The sequence below is a fragment of the Hemitrygon akajei genome, chromosome 8, assembly GCF_048418815.1.
Source record: "Hemitrygon akajei chromosome 8, sHemAka1.3, whole genome shotgun sequence".
NCBI lineage: Eukaryota > Metazoa > Chordata > Chondrichthyes > Myliobatiformes > Dasyatidae > Hemitrygon > Hemitrygon akajei.
In genome coordinates, this window is record NC_133131.1 from 115322585 (window position 1) to 115341198 (window position 18614).

At 42.6% G+C, this 18614-nt stretch overlaps 1 protein-coding gene across 6 annotated transcripts in view; it reads right to left on the reverse strand.

The window, feature by feature from the left end:
• The window catches only part of tbc1d5 (TBC1 domain family, member 5), a 477565-nt gene that overhangs the window by 25658 nt on the left and 433293 nt on the right, over window positions 1-18614 (reverse strand). For all 6 annotated transcript variants that reach the window (XM_073054429.1, XM_073054423.1, XM_073054427.1 and 3 more), the window contains one exon: window positions 3069-3148. In XM_073054429.1, coding sequence (XP_072910530.1) covers window positions 3069-3148 — 80 coding nt within the window. The remainder of the gene's footprint in view (window positions 1-3068; window positions 3149-18614) is intronic.

The following is an 18614-nucleotide window of genomic DNA, read 5'->3' on the forward strand; positions in this document are numbered from 1 at the left end:
AAGGAAGGGAAGAAGGATAGCTAGAAGATGATAGTTAAAGCCAGATGGGTGGGAAAATAAATGGCTGGAGATGAGGAATCTGATAGGAGAGGAGAATGGACCATAGGAGAAAGGGAATGAGGAAGGGTACCAGGGGGAGGTGTTAGGTAGGTGAGAAGAGCTAAGAGACCAGAGTGGGGAATAGAAGAAGAGGGGTAAGGGAGGGAATTTTTTTTTATCAGAAGGAGAAATCGATACTCATGTCATCAGGTTGGAGGCAACCCAGATGGAATATAGACAATAGACAATAGGTGCAGAAGTAGACCATTCGGCCCTTTGAGCCTGCACCACCATTTTGAGATCATGGCTGATCAACTACTATCAATACCCGGTTCCTGCCTTGTCCCCATATCCCTTGATTCCCCTATCCATGATACCTATCTAGCTCCTTCTTGAAAGCATCCAGAGAATTGGCCTCCACTACCTTCCGAGGCAGTGCATTCCAGACCCCCACAACTCTCTGGGAGAAGAAGTTTTTCCTTAACTCTGTCCTAAATGACCTACCCCTTATTCTCAAACCATGCCCTCTGGTACTGGACTCTCCCAGCATCTGGAACATATTTCCTGCCTCTATCTTGTCCAATCCCTTAATAATCTTATATGTTTCAATCAGATCCCCTCTCAATCTCCTTAATTCCAGCATGTACAAGCCCAGTCTCTCTAACCTCTCTGCGTAAGATAGTCCAGACATCCCAGGAATTAACCTCGTGAATCTACGCTGCACTTCCTCTACAGCCAGGATGTCCTTCCTTAACCCTGGAGACCAAAACTGTACACAATACTCCAGGTGAGGTCTCACCAGGGCTCTGTACAAATGCAAGAGGATTTCCTTGCTCTTGTACTCAATTCCCTTTGTAATGAAGGCCAACATTCCATTAGCCTTCTTCACTGCCTGCTGCACTTGCTCATTCACCTTCAGTGACTGATGAACAAGGACTCCTAGATCTCTTTGTATTTCTCCCTTACCTAACTCTACACCATTCAGATAATAATCTGCATTCCTGTTCTTACTCCCAAAGTGGATAACCTCACACTTATTCACATTAAACGTCATCTGCCAAGTATCTGCTCACTCACCCAGCCTATCCAAGTCACCCTGAATTCTAACATCCTCATCACATGTCACACTGCCACCCAGCTTAGTATCATCAGCAAATTTGCTGATGTTATTTTCAATGCCTTCATCCAAATCATTGACGTAAATTGTAAATATAAGATGTTGTTCCTCCATCCTGAGAGTGACTTCATTGTGGTACAAGGAGTGACCATGGACCGATATTCGGAATGGGAATGGGAGACGGAATTAAAATGCTGGGGCACTGGGAAGTTCTGCTTTTGGTGGATAGAGTGGAGATGCTCGACAAAATGGTCCCCCAATTTTCAATGGGTCTCATCAATGTAGAGGAGGCTGCATCGGGTGGACTGGACACAATAGATGATCCCAGCAGATTCACAGGTGAAGTTTTGCCTCACCTGGAACAATTATTTGGGGCCCTGCATGAAGGTGAGGGTGGAGGTGAATGGATAGGTGTTGCACTTTATCTGCTTTCAGGGTTTAAGTGTTGGGAGGGAGATTAGTGAGGAGGTAGCAATCCCTGCAGAAAGTGGAGAATGCGGGGTGGTAATGAGGTGTTTGGTGGTAGGATCCCTTTAGAGATGGTGGAAGCTGCAGAGAATGATGTGGTGGATGTGGAGGCTTATGGGGTGATAGTTAAGGACAAAAGGAACTCTGTCATTGCTAAGGTGGCGGGAAGATGTGGATGAAGTGCAGGAAGAGAAACCCCATTCCTTGAAGAAGCAGGATATTCCTGTTGAATTGGAAAGGAAAGCCTCAGCTTGGGAACATTTGCGGTAGAGACGAAGAAACTGAGAAAAGGGAATACCATTTTTACAGAAGCCAAGGTGGGAAGAAGTATGGGAATTGTTAAGTTTATAAAAAATATTGGTAGACAGTTTGTCTCCAGAGATGGGAGACAGAGAGATCGAGAAAGGGGAGGGAGGTGTCAGAAATGGTCCAAGTGAATTTAATGGTAGCGTAGAAGTTGAAGGAAAAGTTGATGAAATTGATGAGTTTAGCAATAGGTATGTGAAGAAACATCAATGCAGACATCAATGTAGTGGAGGATGAGTTGGGGAACATTACCGGGGAAGGCTTGGAACATGGACTGTTCTACGTAGTCAACAGAAAGGCAAGCAGAGCTGGGGCCCATGTAGGTGCAAATGGCTATCCCTCAAGTCTGGAGAAAGTGTGAGGAGCTAAAGGAGAAATTGTTGAGGGTGAGGACCAGACAGAGGAGGGAGATGCTGGAGAGGAACTGGTTGGCTCTTTTACTGAGAAAGAAACAAAGAGCTTTAAGACTTTCTTCATGGTAGATAGAAGTGTATAAGGACTGGGCATCCATGGTGAAAATGAGGTGGTCAGGGCCAAGAAATTGAAAGTTAATGAGGAGATCAAGAGCATGAGAAATGTCATCGATGTAGGTGGTAAGGGACTGAACCAAGGGGGATAAAATGGATTTGAGGCATGAGGACACGAGTTCAGTGGGCTGGAGGAGGAACAGACAATGGGCCTACCTGGACAATCAGGTTTGTGAATCTTGGGTAGGAGGTAGAAGCAGGTTGTGCCGGATAAGGGAATTATGAGTTTGGTGGCAGTGGGTGGGAGTTCTCCAGAGTTGATGAGATCAGTGATAGTGATGGAGATGGTTTAGAGTGGGGTCCTCTTTAAGGGGTATGTATGAGGAGGTGTCTGAGTGTTGCCAATTGGCTTCAGCAAGGTAAGGTGTTGAAAGTGGATGATTTCAAAAGGAATCTGGATAGGCATTAGAATAGACCAAAATAGTGACACTGACTGTATCTCTCTACCAAGAGCCCGCAACCTTTTACTCATTCAATTGTTCTAAAGCCCAAGGATTACACATGGTGATCTCAAAGTAAAGGCAAGCAAGACATTTAGCACTGGAGTAAAATTCGCTGAGAAATCTGTTATATGGAACTATAGAAGGTAAAATATGTCGCATCATTACTACCTGCTTGAGTCCAGCCAGAGATACCAGGACTTCATCTTCCTTTTCAAGATTTTCTTTTAGAATCACATCTTGTATTTTGCCTATATATAAATATAAAAAAAGATTAATCATTACTTTCAAACAGATTTGTTCTACTAAAGAGATATAAATTGACAGACAGACAGACATACTTTATTGATCCCGAGGGAAATTGGGTTTCGTTACAGCCGCACCAACCAAGAATAGTGAAGAAATATAGCAATATAAAACCATAAATAATTAAATAATAAGTTGATCATGCCAAGTGGAAATAAGTCCAGGACCAGCCTATTGGCTCAGGGTGTCTGACACTCCGAGGGAGGAGTTGTAAAGTTTGATGGCCACAGGTAGGAATGACTTCCTATGACGCTCAGTGTTACATCTCGGTGGAATGAGTCTCTGGCTGAATGTACTCCTGTGCCTAACCAGTACATTATGGAGTGGATGGGAGACATTGTCCAAGATGGCATGCAACTTGGACAGCATCCTCTTTTCAGACACCACTGTCAGAGAGTCCAGTTCCATCCCGACAACATCACTGGCCTTACGAATAAGTTTGTTGATTCTGTTGGTGTCTGTTACCCTCAGCCTGCTGCCCCAGCACACAACAGCAAACATGATAGCACTGGCCACCACAGCCTCGTAGAACATCCTCAGCATCGTCCGGCAAATGTTAAAGGACCTCAGTCTCCTCAAGAAATAGAGACGGCTCTGACTCTTCTTGTAGACAGCCTCAGTGTTCTTTGACCAGTCCAGTTTATTGTCCATTCATATCCCCAGGTATTTGTAATCCTCCACCACGTCCACACTGACCCCTTGGATGGAAACGGGTCACTGGTGCCTTAGCCCTCCTCAGGTCCACCACCAGCTCCTTAGTCTTTTTCACATTAAGCTGCAGATGATTCTGCTTGCACCATGTGACAAAGTTTCCCACCGTCGCCCTGTATTCAGCCTCATCTCCAACTATGGCAGAGTCATCAGAAAACTTCTGAAGATGGCAAGACTCTGTGTTGTAGCTGAAGTCCAAGGTGTAGATGGTGAAGAGAAAGGGAGACAGGACAGTCCCCTGTGGAGCCCCAGTGCTGCTGACCACTCTGTCTGACACACAGTGTTGCAAGCGCACGTACTGTGGTCTGACAATCAGGTAATCAATAATCCATGACACCAGGGAAGCATCCACCTGCATCACTGTCAGCTTCTCACCCAGCAGAGCAGGGCGGATGTGTTAGAATTTGTAAGTATACTTAAATATATGGGATGCAGCACATAACAAGCTTTCTACAGAGCCTACAGAGAAGAAGTCATCAGCCTGAAATAGTGGCGTCAAGAAAACAACCTCTTCCACAATGTCACAAAAACAAAGGAGCTGGTTGTGGATTACAGGAGGAATGGAGACAGCCTCACCCCTATTGACATCAATGGATCTGGGTTTGAGAGGGTGAACAGCTTCAAGTTCCTCGATATACACATCACCAAGGACCTCACTTAGTATCTACATACCAGCTGTGTGGTGAGAAAAGTACAACAGCGCCTCTTTCACCTTAGACGGTTGAAGTAGTTTGGCATGAGTCCCTGAATCCTAAGGACTTTCTACTAGGACACAATTGAGAGCACCCTTACTGGCTGTATCCCTGCCTGCTATGGGAACTGTACTTCTCTCAATCGCAGGATTCTGCAGAGAGTGCCGCAGACAGCCATGCGCATCTGTGGATGTGAACTTCCCACTATTCAGGACATTCACAGTGACAGGTGTGTAAAAAGGAACTGAAGGATCATTGGGGACCCGAGTCACCCCAACCAAAAACTGTTTCAGCTGCTACCATCCGGGAAAAGATACCACAGCATTAAAGCCAGAACCAACAGGCTCCAGGACAGCTTCTTCCACCAGGCCATCAGATTGATTAATTCATGCTGACACAATTGTATTCCTAAGCTATATTAACTGTTCTGTTGTATACCTCACGGTACACACTATTTATTACAAATTACTATAATTTGCACATTGCACAGAGATATAAAGATTTTTACTCCTCATGTATGTGAAGGATGTAAGAAATAAGAGTCAATACAATTCAATTCTGTGAGATTATTTGCCTCCCTTTACACTGATGATGCCTGATTTGCTGAGTATTTTCAGACTTATAGCATTTTATTCCAGGAGCTGCAGTATTTTATTTTTATACAGTATAAAGAAGAACCAGACTTACTAACAATCAGAGTCATACCTATGTAGGTCTACTTCCTGTCTCTCCTAATCAATCTCTGACATGTTTCCAATTCCACTTACTTTCTTTTCCCTTTGCTCATCTACATATTTTCCTAGAAATAGAGGTAGCAGCGAAGGATCAAGAAGCTGAAAAAAGTTTTTCAAATACTACTTTTGAAATTACAAACCATATATCCTGAGAATAATACATTTTTGCTGGTCAAGCATTTGAACATTGGGACAATTCAAAAATCTATTATTGAGATAATGGAATTGAGCCTGGACATTCATAAGGGACACATTGCATTGAGATGTGCACATTGAAGTTAAGTTTGCTCCATTCAGAGGCTGATACTATTCCATAGCACCACACCATCTGTCATTACGTGTGCACAACAGCCTGTTTGATTTGGCAGGTAACAGAAAAGTTTACTTTGTGGTAACCACTGTTGTCCCTGATCCAACTTCCAAACAACATTGTGTAACAGATGGCACATACCAATAGCAGTAAAGCACAGGTTTCTTCAGTTACTAGTTTTATGGAGAAAATAGAAAACTTGTGTAGAATTCATGAGTATAAGATTGTGTAGCTAGGTGTAGAAGAGGGATCCTGATAAAGGCAAAGATATCTCTGGATTAGTAACTATATTGACTATCACAAATTTGTTTCCAATTTTGTTAATGGAACTCAATGAAATACCCTTGCTCACCCTTTGTAAGTGCTACCCAAAGACTAATAGCACCAGATGATACAGAGATCATAGACATCAGAAAAGGAACAGAGGCACAATGCGGGAAGACAATACAGCAAAGACCATCAAAATGTAGTTTCTTTTTTTATGAAACACCCTTTAGCAACCGAGATACAAAGAGTCAGCTGCAGCCAGCTTTTATGAAGCAGTTACCTGACGTCATTGGTCATATGATCCTCTTCCAGCACATGTCTATCATTTAGCTGGGAAGGGCCATTTCTAGTCATGAGTATGAGCTATAAATGATCCTCTTCTCAATATGATACCATTACTAAGAAATTCTGAAGTTTATTCTACATACTGATTCTGAAAACCACCATCAGAGAACACAATGTCAGGTTCCGCATATATAGAATCAGAGCAATACAAGTCTTTTGCTGCAACCAATCCATGCTGACCACGTTGTCCATGCAGCTGGTCCCAATTTTCTGCATTCGGCCTGTATACCTCCAAGCCCCACCCCTCCATGTACTGATCCAAGCGCTTCTTAAATGGTATCATTGTACCTGCCTCAATCACTTCAACTGGCAGGTCATTCTATAGATTCAGCAAACTCTACTCAAAAATGTTGCCCTACAGATCATTTGTAAATATTTCTTCTCTCATCCTAAACATGCCCCTTGGTTTTGGACTCCCCTATCATAGTTAACATCTACCTTATCTATGCCTTTTAACATTTCTATACATTCCAAGGAATAAAGAAACTGAATCAGAATCACCAGCATATGTCATGAAATTCGTTAACTTTCCAGCAGTATAATGAAATATATGATGAATAAGTATGGAGAAAAAATACTGAATTACATTAAGCATATATATGTCTATTAAATAGTTAAATTAAAAACAAGTAGTGCAAAAAAAAAAAAGTAGTGAGGTCGTGTTCATGGGTTCAATGTCCATTGAGAAATTGGATGGCAGAGGGGAAGAAGCCCCCCCACCCACCCATATGAGACAGTGATGCAGCCAGTCAGAATGCTCTCCACGGTACATTTGTAGATGTTTTTGAGTGTTTTAGTTGACAAACCAAATCTCCTCAAACTCCTAATGAAATATAGATGCCGTCTTGCCTTTTATAGCTGCATCAATGCATTGGGACCAGGTTAGGTCCTCAGAGATACTGATGTACAGGAACCTGAAATTGTTCACTCTCTCCACTTCTAATCCCTATACAAGGATTGGTTTGTGTTCCTTCATCTTACCCATCCTGAAGTTCACAATCAGCTCTTTGGTCTTGCTGATATTGAATGCAAGGTTGTTGCTGTGACACCACCCAACTAACTGGTCTATCTCACTCCTGTATGCCCTTTTGTCACAACCTGGAATTCTACCAACAAAAGTTATATCAACAGCAAATTTATAAATGCATTTGAACTGTGTCTAGCCACAAAATCATGAGTGTAGAGACAGTAGAGCAGTGGGCACACATACCCCTGTAGTGTGCCAGTGTTGATTGACAGTGAGGTGGAGATGTTATTTCCAATCTGCACAGATAATGGTCTTCTGGTTAGGAAGTCGAGGATCCCATTGCAGAGGGAGGTACAGGGGCCCAGGATCTGTAGCTTCTCTATCAGGACTGTAGGGAAGATGGTGTTGAATACTGAGCTATAGTCAATAAATTAGCATCTTGTCATAGGTATTTGTATTGTCCAGGTGATCCAAGGCCATGTGCAGAGCCATTGAGATTGCATCTGGTGTGGACCTACTGTGGCGGTACTCAAATTGCAGTGGGTCCAGGTCCTTCCTGAGTCAGCTGTTGATTCTAACCATGACCAACCTCTCAAATCGTTTAATCACGGTATGATGTGAATGCTACTGGACAGTAGTCGTTAAGGCAGCTCATAATACTCTTCTTGGTCTTTTGAAGCAGGTGGGAACTTCCAACACGAGCAATGAGAGAGTGAAGATGTCTTTGAATACCTCGCCAGTTGGTTAGCACAGGTTTTCAGAGCCTTACCAGATACTCAATCGGACACAGCCAGCTTGCAAGGGCTCACCCTATTGAAAGACAGCCTGACATCGGCCTCCAAGCCAGGCCAGCCTCTCTCTAGAACTCAGGCCCTCTAGTTCAGGCAATATCTTCGTAAATATTTTCTGCACTCTTTCCAGTATAACCACAGCTTTCCTATAACAGGATGACCAAAACTGTACACAGTACTGAAACATGATGTCCCAACTCCTATACCCAATGCCATGAATGATGAAGGCCAGCAGGCTAAATGGCTTTTGCATTACTCTATATATACTATGAAACCTAACTCTATCTCATTAGACAAGTTTGTTTATTATTGTCTGTCTGTACATATTGTTATGGCATGGCAACAATGAATATAGAATTGAGACAGGTTTTTCTACAACAAGTAAAACATTTATTAAACACTGCTAAAAAAAAAACCCAAAAGTAAACCAACAACTAACTTAACCGGAAGTCAACTGCTATACGGCAGCTCGAACAGTTCTTAAAGCGATAATGCAAAAACAGTTCTTAGAAGTAGTAATGCAAAAGTCCAAATGATTTACACAGTCACTTAGGAGAGTTTTTCCTAGAAGTAACGAATTCCTCACCGACATCATGATGTTACTGCTGTTGCCCGAAGGATTCATGGCGAAAGAAATAAAACGGCTTGAAGGCACTGACCTTTCCTTGGTGAAACCTTGCTCCAACCCTTTCTGCTCTTTTGCAGGGGCTATTTTGGACTGCAGGTTACTAATTCCTTCCGAAAGAAGATTAATTAAGGTCAAACCTATTTATCGCCATCAACACCAACTTTTTCCGATCCTTCAGGATTTCCGTATTTCAATAAACTCTTCACTCTCCAACCGGACTTTAACTGGCAGTGATTTTCAGAATGATTCTCACAGTAGAAATTAAAACTCCACTTTTAAAACAAAACTGCATCATAACATCAAACATGCAGCAGAACGGAGTCACTGACGAATTCAACCACAAACTGACCTGCGTCACAGGGAGGGGTTCTCCTTTTATACCCTGTTGGAAAAAACCTATCACATGACCTCTCACTGGCGGGAAAATTACATCACTCCACCATCACAAAACCATTACATCATGCCCAGCAGAGCCTCAATTACATCATGGTCATGTGACAGGCACAAGATACCCATGGGTATGTAACAACATACACAACAAAGCAAAACAACATTCCTCTGGACCACAGAGCACCCACAATACATTTGTCATACACAGCACATAGAACAAAATACTACCACAAATAGTTCATAAAATATAATCCAAAATGCATGTAGTGCACAGCACAGATAAACAGTACAGTAAAAAAACTTGCTGTCCTAGTAACAAGGCCTCAGTGGTGTCTGGGTATTCATTAGTCTCACAGCCTAGGGGAAGAAGCTGTCACCCAGTCTGGCAATCCTAGTCCTGATGCTCTTGTACCTCCCTTCTTGATAGAAGTGGGCCAAAGAGATTATGGAATGGGTGCTTGGGATTCTCAACAATGCCTCGGGCCCCATCATATATGACGCTCCTGGTTCATGGCAGAAATGGAGGGGGAGGGTGGAGGGAGACCCCTATGGTCTTGGTGGTCTTTGCTACTCTCAGTAGGTTCTTGTGGTCTGATGGCTTGCAGCTTCCGTAGCCACCAGCCTCTGAAGGATGATCATGTTAAACGCTGAGCTGAAGTTCCGTGGTGCGACGGGACGGAGTTGACAGCCAAAGCTATGGCATCATCAGTGGACTGGTTTGGGCGGTAGGCAAACTGGACAGGGTCCAATGTAGCTGGAAGGTGGGATTTTATACAATCCATTACCAGTTGCTCAAAGCAGCTCACAGTTATTGAAGTCAATACCACTGGGCGGTAACCATTTTGGCCAGTTACCGTTGCTCCCTTAGGCACTGGAATGATGGTGGCTGCCTTTGAGCCTGCAGGAACAGTGGACTGTTGCAAAGAGATATTAAAGATATCCGGTAAGACCTCAGCACCTGATCAACCTTGTGTGGGCTTACCCTGGATAGGATCCTCCTCGCCTCAGTTGTGGCTAGTTAGGGTGCCTGTTCCTCAAGCGAAGAGGGGGCTTATTTGATGTCATATCATTCATTACGTCAAATCATGTATAGAAGGCATTCAGCCCATTAGGAAAGGAAGCGTCGCTGTCATTGGAGCATTGGGTGGACTTGTAATACCCTGCCACACATGCTTTTGACCATGAAATAAATGCTGGTGCCAGACAGGTTGGCTTGAGTATCTCAGAAACTGCTGATCTCCAGGGATTTTCATACACAACAGTCTCTAGAGTTTACAGAGCATGATGTGGGAATACTGTGGGCAAAAATGCCTTGTTAATGAGAGAGGTCAGAGGAGAATTCAAGCTGACAAAAAGGCAACAGTAACTCAAATAACAATGTGTTACAACAGTAGTGTGAAGAAGAGCATCTCTGAATGCACAAGTTGAACCATCAAGTGGATGGGCTACTGCAGCTGACGATCACAAACTTAAACTCAGTGGCCACTTAATTAGGTACAGGAGATACTTAATAAAGCGACCACTGAGTGCATTTTGTCATATTGGCATCTTATGGAGCTGTGCCCTGCATATTTCAAACAGATTTATCTTTTTCTACTTTGGCAACCTCCTTTGGTCCGACAACCCTCTCAGATACCAGCAGCCTTCAATTCCAGTGCACTTAAATTCAAGATCAACTTTATTGTGCTTCAACCATGCACATGAGTACAGCTGAATGAAACATCATTCTTCCAGGACCCAGGTGAAAAACACAGTACGTATCATCAGACACAGCACATACAGTCACAAAATAATATTCAAAGAAGTTCCTGACTGACATGGACAGCTGATTGAAAGGCTGACATAAAATGCATGGTGCATGTTTATGTATGACCAGAGTAATGTTACTAGTACAATTATAATAAAACAAACAGAAGTATAAATGTGTGATACAGCAGCAATAAAAGATGAAAAGTGACCAATGCAGGATGAGAGTGTGTCTGTGAGTTGGGGAGGGAGGGGTGCAGCAGGGCATTCAGACAGGGTGTACATGTGTGGTAGATGGTAGCAGGGTATTAGGTCTAACAGCCTGGGGGAAGAAGCTGTTACCCGGGTTGACAGTTCAGGTTGGCAGGAGGTTGAAGAAATTGTGGGAAGGATGGGAGGGGAATTTGTCAATGCCGGAGGCTCAGTGCATGCAGCGCATCTGAAGTATGTTTTGAATGGAAGGGTGAGCGACACCAATAATGTTTTCAACAGTCCTCACTTCCGTTGCAGGGTCTTATGATCGGATGCATTGCAACTCCCATACTAGGCGGTGATGTAGCTAGTGATTTTTCAGCAGAAATATATTTACTTATGAAGATACAGAGTGGATTAGACACTTCAATCCGTGCCACCCAGTGATCCTCCAATTTAACCCTAGCCTAATCAGTGGACAATTTACAGTGACCAATTAACCCCTACCAACTGGATCATGTTCAGACTGTAGGATGAGATTGGCACACCCGGTGGAAAGCCACGTGGTCACGGGGAGAACATACAAACTCTTTATAGACAGTGGCGGGAATTGAACCCAGGTCACTGGTACTGTAAAGTGTTGAGTTAAACACTATGCTACCATGCGAAATCAGTGTCAGATACCATTTGTGGAGACAAAGGGATGGTTGATGTATTGGGTTGAGACCAGCATCAGGACTCGCATTACACTGGAGATCCCCCAGCAGTTTGGATTTTGCTCCAGATTCCAGCATCCACAGTCCCTTGTGCTTGCATTCCTGATTTTCACTCCCCACCACTGACGGCTGTGCCTTCAATGTATTAGAATCTAACTTCTGGAATTCACTTCCTTTATAGGAATAAACTTCCTTTAAAATGCTCTCTAAAACACCGTACTTTGACTATGTTGTTACTTCTTATAATAACTTTGAAGGGTGATTTTAAACTTTGTTTTATAATGCCCTAGCGAAGTAACTTGTGATATTTTGCTGCATTATACAAATACAATTTGCTGCTGCAGAACCTTGCCTGTAACATCAGTATAAATGTTTGGAATGGCAATAACATTGCTGTAGTAGAGCCTCATTATTTGTATCTAAATTGCTCCTTGGAGAATTTTTAAATTGGGCAAGATTGGGTACTCACTGCCAAAGGCACACTAAATTGAGGCAATTATGTTTGTTGCTGAAGATGGATCTTTTTTTTAAACAGTCTATTTAAAAAGGTCCTGCATCATTTGCTATGATTGTAATAATGTGCATTGTAGAAAATATGAAGGATTGAGAAGTGTGACTGTTGCCATTCTGTCTGAGCCACTGGTTGAATGTTCAGAATCTGAATTCACACTAATAAAAAATTTAAGTACTGGAGTCTTATAGCCATGTTTTAAAACAAGTCAAATCAATTTATTTCCATGTTTATTACATTAAGTCTCTTAATCACTATGCATTTTTGATATTTTAATGGATTATATTATTCATAAAAAAGGGAGATAAATATTAGTAATTAATCAAAACCCAAATAACTATGATCATGAAAAATCAGATACACTAGCAATAACTTAAATTCCATAGCACTATTTAACAGTGAAAATATGCCAAACTACCTAACAGAAGCTGGCAAAAATCAATACTGTGACATCTAAATAACTCAAAGAGCTGGTGATTTGGTTTATGGAGAGACTTAACATAAGAGAACTAAGAAAATGTTGGGAGGGCTTTATCAGAGGTGTAGGACTCCTGGAGCCACAGTTTAGTGGGAGTGTTACAAGTGCTGTGGGAAGTTACAGTAATTGGTAGAAAGATATTGAGATAAGAATGTTGACTCTACAGGTGAGTCACTATAAGTCTGATAGAGCAGATGGATGAACAGGACTTGATGCATGATAGATTTTGGTTGTAGAGTTCTGGTTTAGCTGAAGTTTGCAGATGTTGATTAGAGCATTAGAGTAGATGACAAAGAATTACTTCAAGTTTCAGGACCAAATAGGCTGAGATGAATGATGTTGTATGAAAATGTAAGAGCAAATTTCCATTCTTTAGGTATCACAGAATGACAGAATATTTAGAGTAAGGAAGGAGGCCATTTGGTTTACCTACTCTGTAGTAGCTCTATGCAAAAAAAAGCAAATTAGTTAGTTCTACTCTTTTGCCTCCCCCAAAGCCCAACAACTTCTTTCCTTTTTAAGTGCTAAGATTTAAACTGCACCACTATTCTTCCTGGCATTTCAATCCAGATTTAATGAATAAGTGTTTTGTCATATTATTATTGATTCTTCCACATATCACTATTATGTGTCTCCCAATGCTGGGCACCTGCCAATGTGAATAATTTCTCTCCATCTATCATGTCTATACAGTTCACAATATTAAACACCTCCATCAGATTCACTCTCAACCTTTCTTCCATGAGAATAACCCTGGCTTCTCTATCTACCTAAAGTCATCATCCCTAGAATCCTTTAAGTAATTATCTTCAGCATTCTTTCAAAAACCTTTCTAAAAATCTTTCCTAAAAGTGTTTTGCTAAGACTTGGACACAACACAATACTTAAGCTGTGGCAGAACCAGTGTTAATTTAGTGTTCATTATGACTTCTTTGTTCTTGCATTCCATGCTTCTACTTGTAAAGTTCATCATTTTTTAAACTACTTTGTCCTGTCCTACTTAACCAACAGTGCACATGTTCCCTAATACTCTCCATTTTAGACTTCATCTCTATGTTGGTTTTCGTATTCTTACTAAAATACGTAACATTCTTCAGTTTCATGTCACCTATTCACCCATTTCGCCAGACTATTCCTGAATCCTTAAAATCTACTTCAATTCTTCTCACCGTTCATCCTGCCTTCAAGTGTTATATCATCTCCATTATCATTCTGTTTACCCAGGGGTGCCCAATATTTTTTTATGCCATGGACTACTATCGTTAACCGAGGGGTCTGTGGACTCCAGGTTGCGAACCCCTGTTTTATCCAAGTCTGAGTCAATAAAGCATTATCCTACTATCACTCTGGCACAACTCCACTTTATACTTCCCTCCAATAATCTTTCACTACTAATCTGATCAAAGCACTAACTGATTCATTTGAATTATGCCCACATTTTCCCATGTTTCTGGTAGTCCTTTGGGATTGAAGACGACTTACTTCTATATTCATTTCCTGTTCACCCTGTACACATCAGACTTCCAATATAACTCGGAGTCCTGCCATGTGCAGAAGTTCGCTGATGACACGGCCATAGTGGGGTGTGTCAGGAATGGACAGGAGGAGGAGTATAGGAAACTGATACAGGACTTTGTGATATGGTGCAACTCAAACTACCTGCGTCTCAATATCACCAAGACCAAGGAGATGGTGGTGGACTTTAGGAGATCTAGGCCTCATATGGAGCCAGTGATCATTAATGGAGAATGTGTGGAGCAGGTTAAGACCTACAAGTATCTGGGAGTACAGTTAGACGAGAAGCTTGACTGGACTGCCAACACAGATGCCTTGTGCAGGAAGGCACAGAGTCGACTGTACTTCCTTAGAAGGTTGGCGTCATTCAATGTCTGTAGTGAGATGCTGAAGATGTTCTATAGGTCAGTTGTGGAGAGCGCCCTCTTCTTTGTGGTGGCGTGTTGGGGAGGAAGCATTAAGAAGAGGGACGCCTCACGTCTTAATAAGCTGGTAAGGAAGGCGGGCTCTGTCGTGGGCAAAGTACTGGAGAGTTTAACATCGGTAGCTGAGCGAAGGGCGCTGAGTAGGCTACGGTCAATTATGGATAACTCTGAACATCCTCTACATAGCACCATCCAGAGACAGAGAAGCAGTTTCAGCGACAGGTTACTATCGATGCAATGCTCCTCAGACAGGATGAAGAGGTCAATACTCCCCAATGCCATTAGGCTTTACAATTCTACCGCCAGGACTTAAGAACTTTTTAAAAGCTATTATTAATGCTTTTTGAGATAGTGATTTAGATGCATATCATATTTTTTACTGAGTTAAGTATTGTATGTAATTAGTTTTGCTACAACAAGTGTATGGGACATTGGAAAAAAGTTGAATTTCCCCATGGGGATGAATAAAGTATCTATCTATCTAGTTGATGAGACCACTATGAAACTCAGGCTCTGCCACAGCGAGGGAAGTGGTGTGTTCCTTCTGCCAGTTATGTGCTCATATGCTCATCGCAATGACTGCATTCAAGCTTCTTCCATGTAACATCATCACAAAATGATGATTGACATAACTTTATCAATCTTCAGCACCGGGGGGCTTTGGGTATACCAAGTGAATACTTGATAGCGTATGGCATCAATGAACTGATAAATTGAAGTCAAGGGGAAAATCACACTCTAACAACTGGAAGCAGTCCTCACAAAAAGAGATGTATCTGGGTGAGGTGAACCTTTCACTACTAGACTCCCTTGGAACAGTACTCTAGGCTCAAACTCCTTCAGCTGCTTTATCAGAGATCTTTCCATTGTAAGACTGGCTGTGGGAATGTTCCCTGAAGATGGTACAATGCTCAATCCATTGCTCAACTCCTCTGCAGATTAAGCAGACCATGGCAGCATGCAGCAAGAGCTGAACAACACTGTGGGGTTATAAGTGGCCGGTAGTATTCACATTCAAAAATGCAAGGTTATGACCATCTCTGAAAAGAGAAAGTCTTTTCTTTGACATTCAAAATGCTATTATCATTGCTGACTATATTACCGTTGAATCGGGTATATGCTGAGTATTCTGTGACATACCTGATCTTTATACAGCCAAATGCCTTTTCATCATCAACAAGGCACAACTAAAAAACTTGATGGAATATTCTCAGCTTGCCTCGATGAATGCAAGTCTATTGAAAAGCTGAACACTCTCCAAGACAAAACATCCAGACAACCAGCTGAAATATTCACCCCCTCTGTTACCAGTACACAGTGGCCACTGTGTATACTACAATAAAATATATTGTAGTTACTCATCCAGGCTACTCTGACAGCATCTGTCAAGGACAAGTAGAGCAGGTGCAAGGGAACACTGCCACCTGCAGGTTGCATTTCTGAGCTGAAAACCAAACTTACGTGGAAATACATCATCAGTCCTTCATTGCCAGTAGGTCAAAATACAGGAGAACCTTCATGAGAAGGAGACAGCAGTGCAGGAAGGTGGCTCATCATCACCTTGAGAAGGATGGGTAACACATGCTGCCCTTCCAGAGGTGCGAAGGGAATTGGGAGTCCTTGTACAGGATTCCCTGAAGGTCAAGTCAGTGGTAAGAAAGACAAATGCAATACTAGCATTCATTTCTTCGAGAGGACTAGTATATGAAAGCAAGGATGTAATGCTGAAGCTTTATACATCACTGGTCAGACTTCACTAGGAGTATCGTGAGCAGTTTTGGGGTTTATCTAAGAAAAGATGAGCTGACATTGGGGATGGTCCAGAGGAGGGTCACAAGAAGAACTTAAGGGTTAATGAATGAGAAGCATTTGAGAACTCTGGGTTTGTACTCGCTAGAGTTTAGAAGAATGAAAGGGGATCTCATTGAAAACTAGTAGTAGGCAGTGGTCGATCCCAGGGGATCATGTGTTTGAGCCTCTGGTGGTCTGTGTCCTCTCCAGGGCACAAACCTGGGTGGGTTTTGAAGAAATAGCTGTTGGTCATGCAACAGGTTCCCACTCTCCACATCACTGATGTAGTCTAAGGGGAGGGCAAGCGCCGATACAGCTTGGCACCAGTGTTGTCGCAGAGGTTGCCAGAGTGACGTAGTAAACAATTTCTTCCTCAGGGTTTACTCCCGAAGGCTTTTCCATGGGGGGGGTATGGCCACAAGGCAGTGGAGGTTTAAAATCAGAGTTTTCCTTCTCCTAGGCGGGCTGTCGTCCAAGACTGACGAGCCCCACATGCCTGAAGCAACTGTTTTTGAGGCACCAGTGGTCCGCCTTTGCCTCTTCTCTTGTCAGTAGAAACAGTTCCGTCAGGCCTAGTAGCTAAGCCACACGTCAGGCCAAGAGTTGGACTTGGTTGCCAGAGGCTATTAGAGTCACACGCTAGTAAGAGCACTTTATAGGTAGTGGGACCTTAACCCCACTACCAACCCCAGCTATGACAACCTTAGGAACTATTGAATATTGAAAGGCCGAGACAGAATGGAAGTGGCGAGGATGTTTCCTATGGTGTGGAGAGTCTAGGACCAGAACACTGAATAGCGGGACATCCATTTAGAACAGAAATGAAGATAAATTTCTTCAGCTGGAGGGTGGTGAATCTGTGGAATTCATTGCCACAGACAGGTGTACAGGCCAAGTCATTGGGTATGTTTAAAGTGAAGTGTTCCTTAAGGTTGTTGTAGCCAGGGGGTGGTAATGAGGACAAGCTCCCACTACCTGTTAAATACTCCCAATGGCGTGTGTCTCAAATAGCCTCTAAAAACTTGGCAACTCCTGCAATGCTGCTGGTACCAAACTGTATCGGTCTCTGCCGTTCCTTTGGGTTCATCAGATACATGGAGAGGGGGAGCTTGCTCTCCATATTGTACTGCCCAGGCTTGAGTATCCAGACAGCTAGGATGGAATATCCATGGTAACCCTGACCAACGGAGGCCTCTGACAGATAGGTTCGTGATTAGTTAGAGCATCAAAGGTTATAGTAAGAAAGCATGAGAATGGGGGTTAAGAGGAATATTAAATCAGCCATGATGGAATGGCAGAGCATACTCAATGGGCTAAATTCTGCTGCCTTGCTGGATGGTCTTCTATATGAATCACTTGTGTGCAGACATGCATTAGTTACAGTCTGTCACTTCTGCTTGAGCATTATGATAAGGTTGGATCTGGCAAGAGATCTGAAACCCATTCATTTCAATGAGAATTCTCAGCCCACTTAATGGTTAGAAAATGTCCTTTCTAAGTACAGACTAATTTTATTTTACTATCTTAAATGATTTCCAAATGTTCCAACACAAAATGCTGGAGGAATTCAGCAGGTCAGGCAGCATCTATGGAAAAGAGTAAACAGTCATATTTACCACAGTTTCATCCAAAGTGTTGATACAGATGACAAAGAAGAATGGACCCAGCACTGATCCCTGCGGCACACCACTGGTCATAGCTTCCAGTAGGAGGGGCAACCATCTACTACTGCTCTCTAGCTTTTCCTGCAATGCCAATGTCAAATCCAGATTACTACCTCATCTGGAATGCCAAGTGACTGAACCTCCCATACTGGACCTTGTTAATGTTCTTGCTAAAGGCTCTGTAGACAGCAACCACTACCTTTCCTTCAACAACCTTCCTGGGTAACCTATTGAAGAACTCTATAAAATTGGCTCAACATGACTTCCCAAGCACAAAGCCATGTTGACTAACCCTAATCAGTCCCTGTCTATCCAGAAACATATATCCTGACCCTAAGAATACCTTCCAGTAATTTACTTGCCACTGACGTGAGACTTAACAATCTATATTTTTTCAGTTTATTCTAGAAATTTTCTTGAAAAGAGGAACAACTTTGGCTCCAGTCCTTCGGAACCTCTCTCATAGCCAGGGGTGTTTTAAATATCTCTGCCAGGGCCCCAGAAATTTCTGCACTAGCCTCCCACAAGGTCCCAGGTG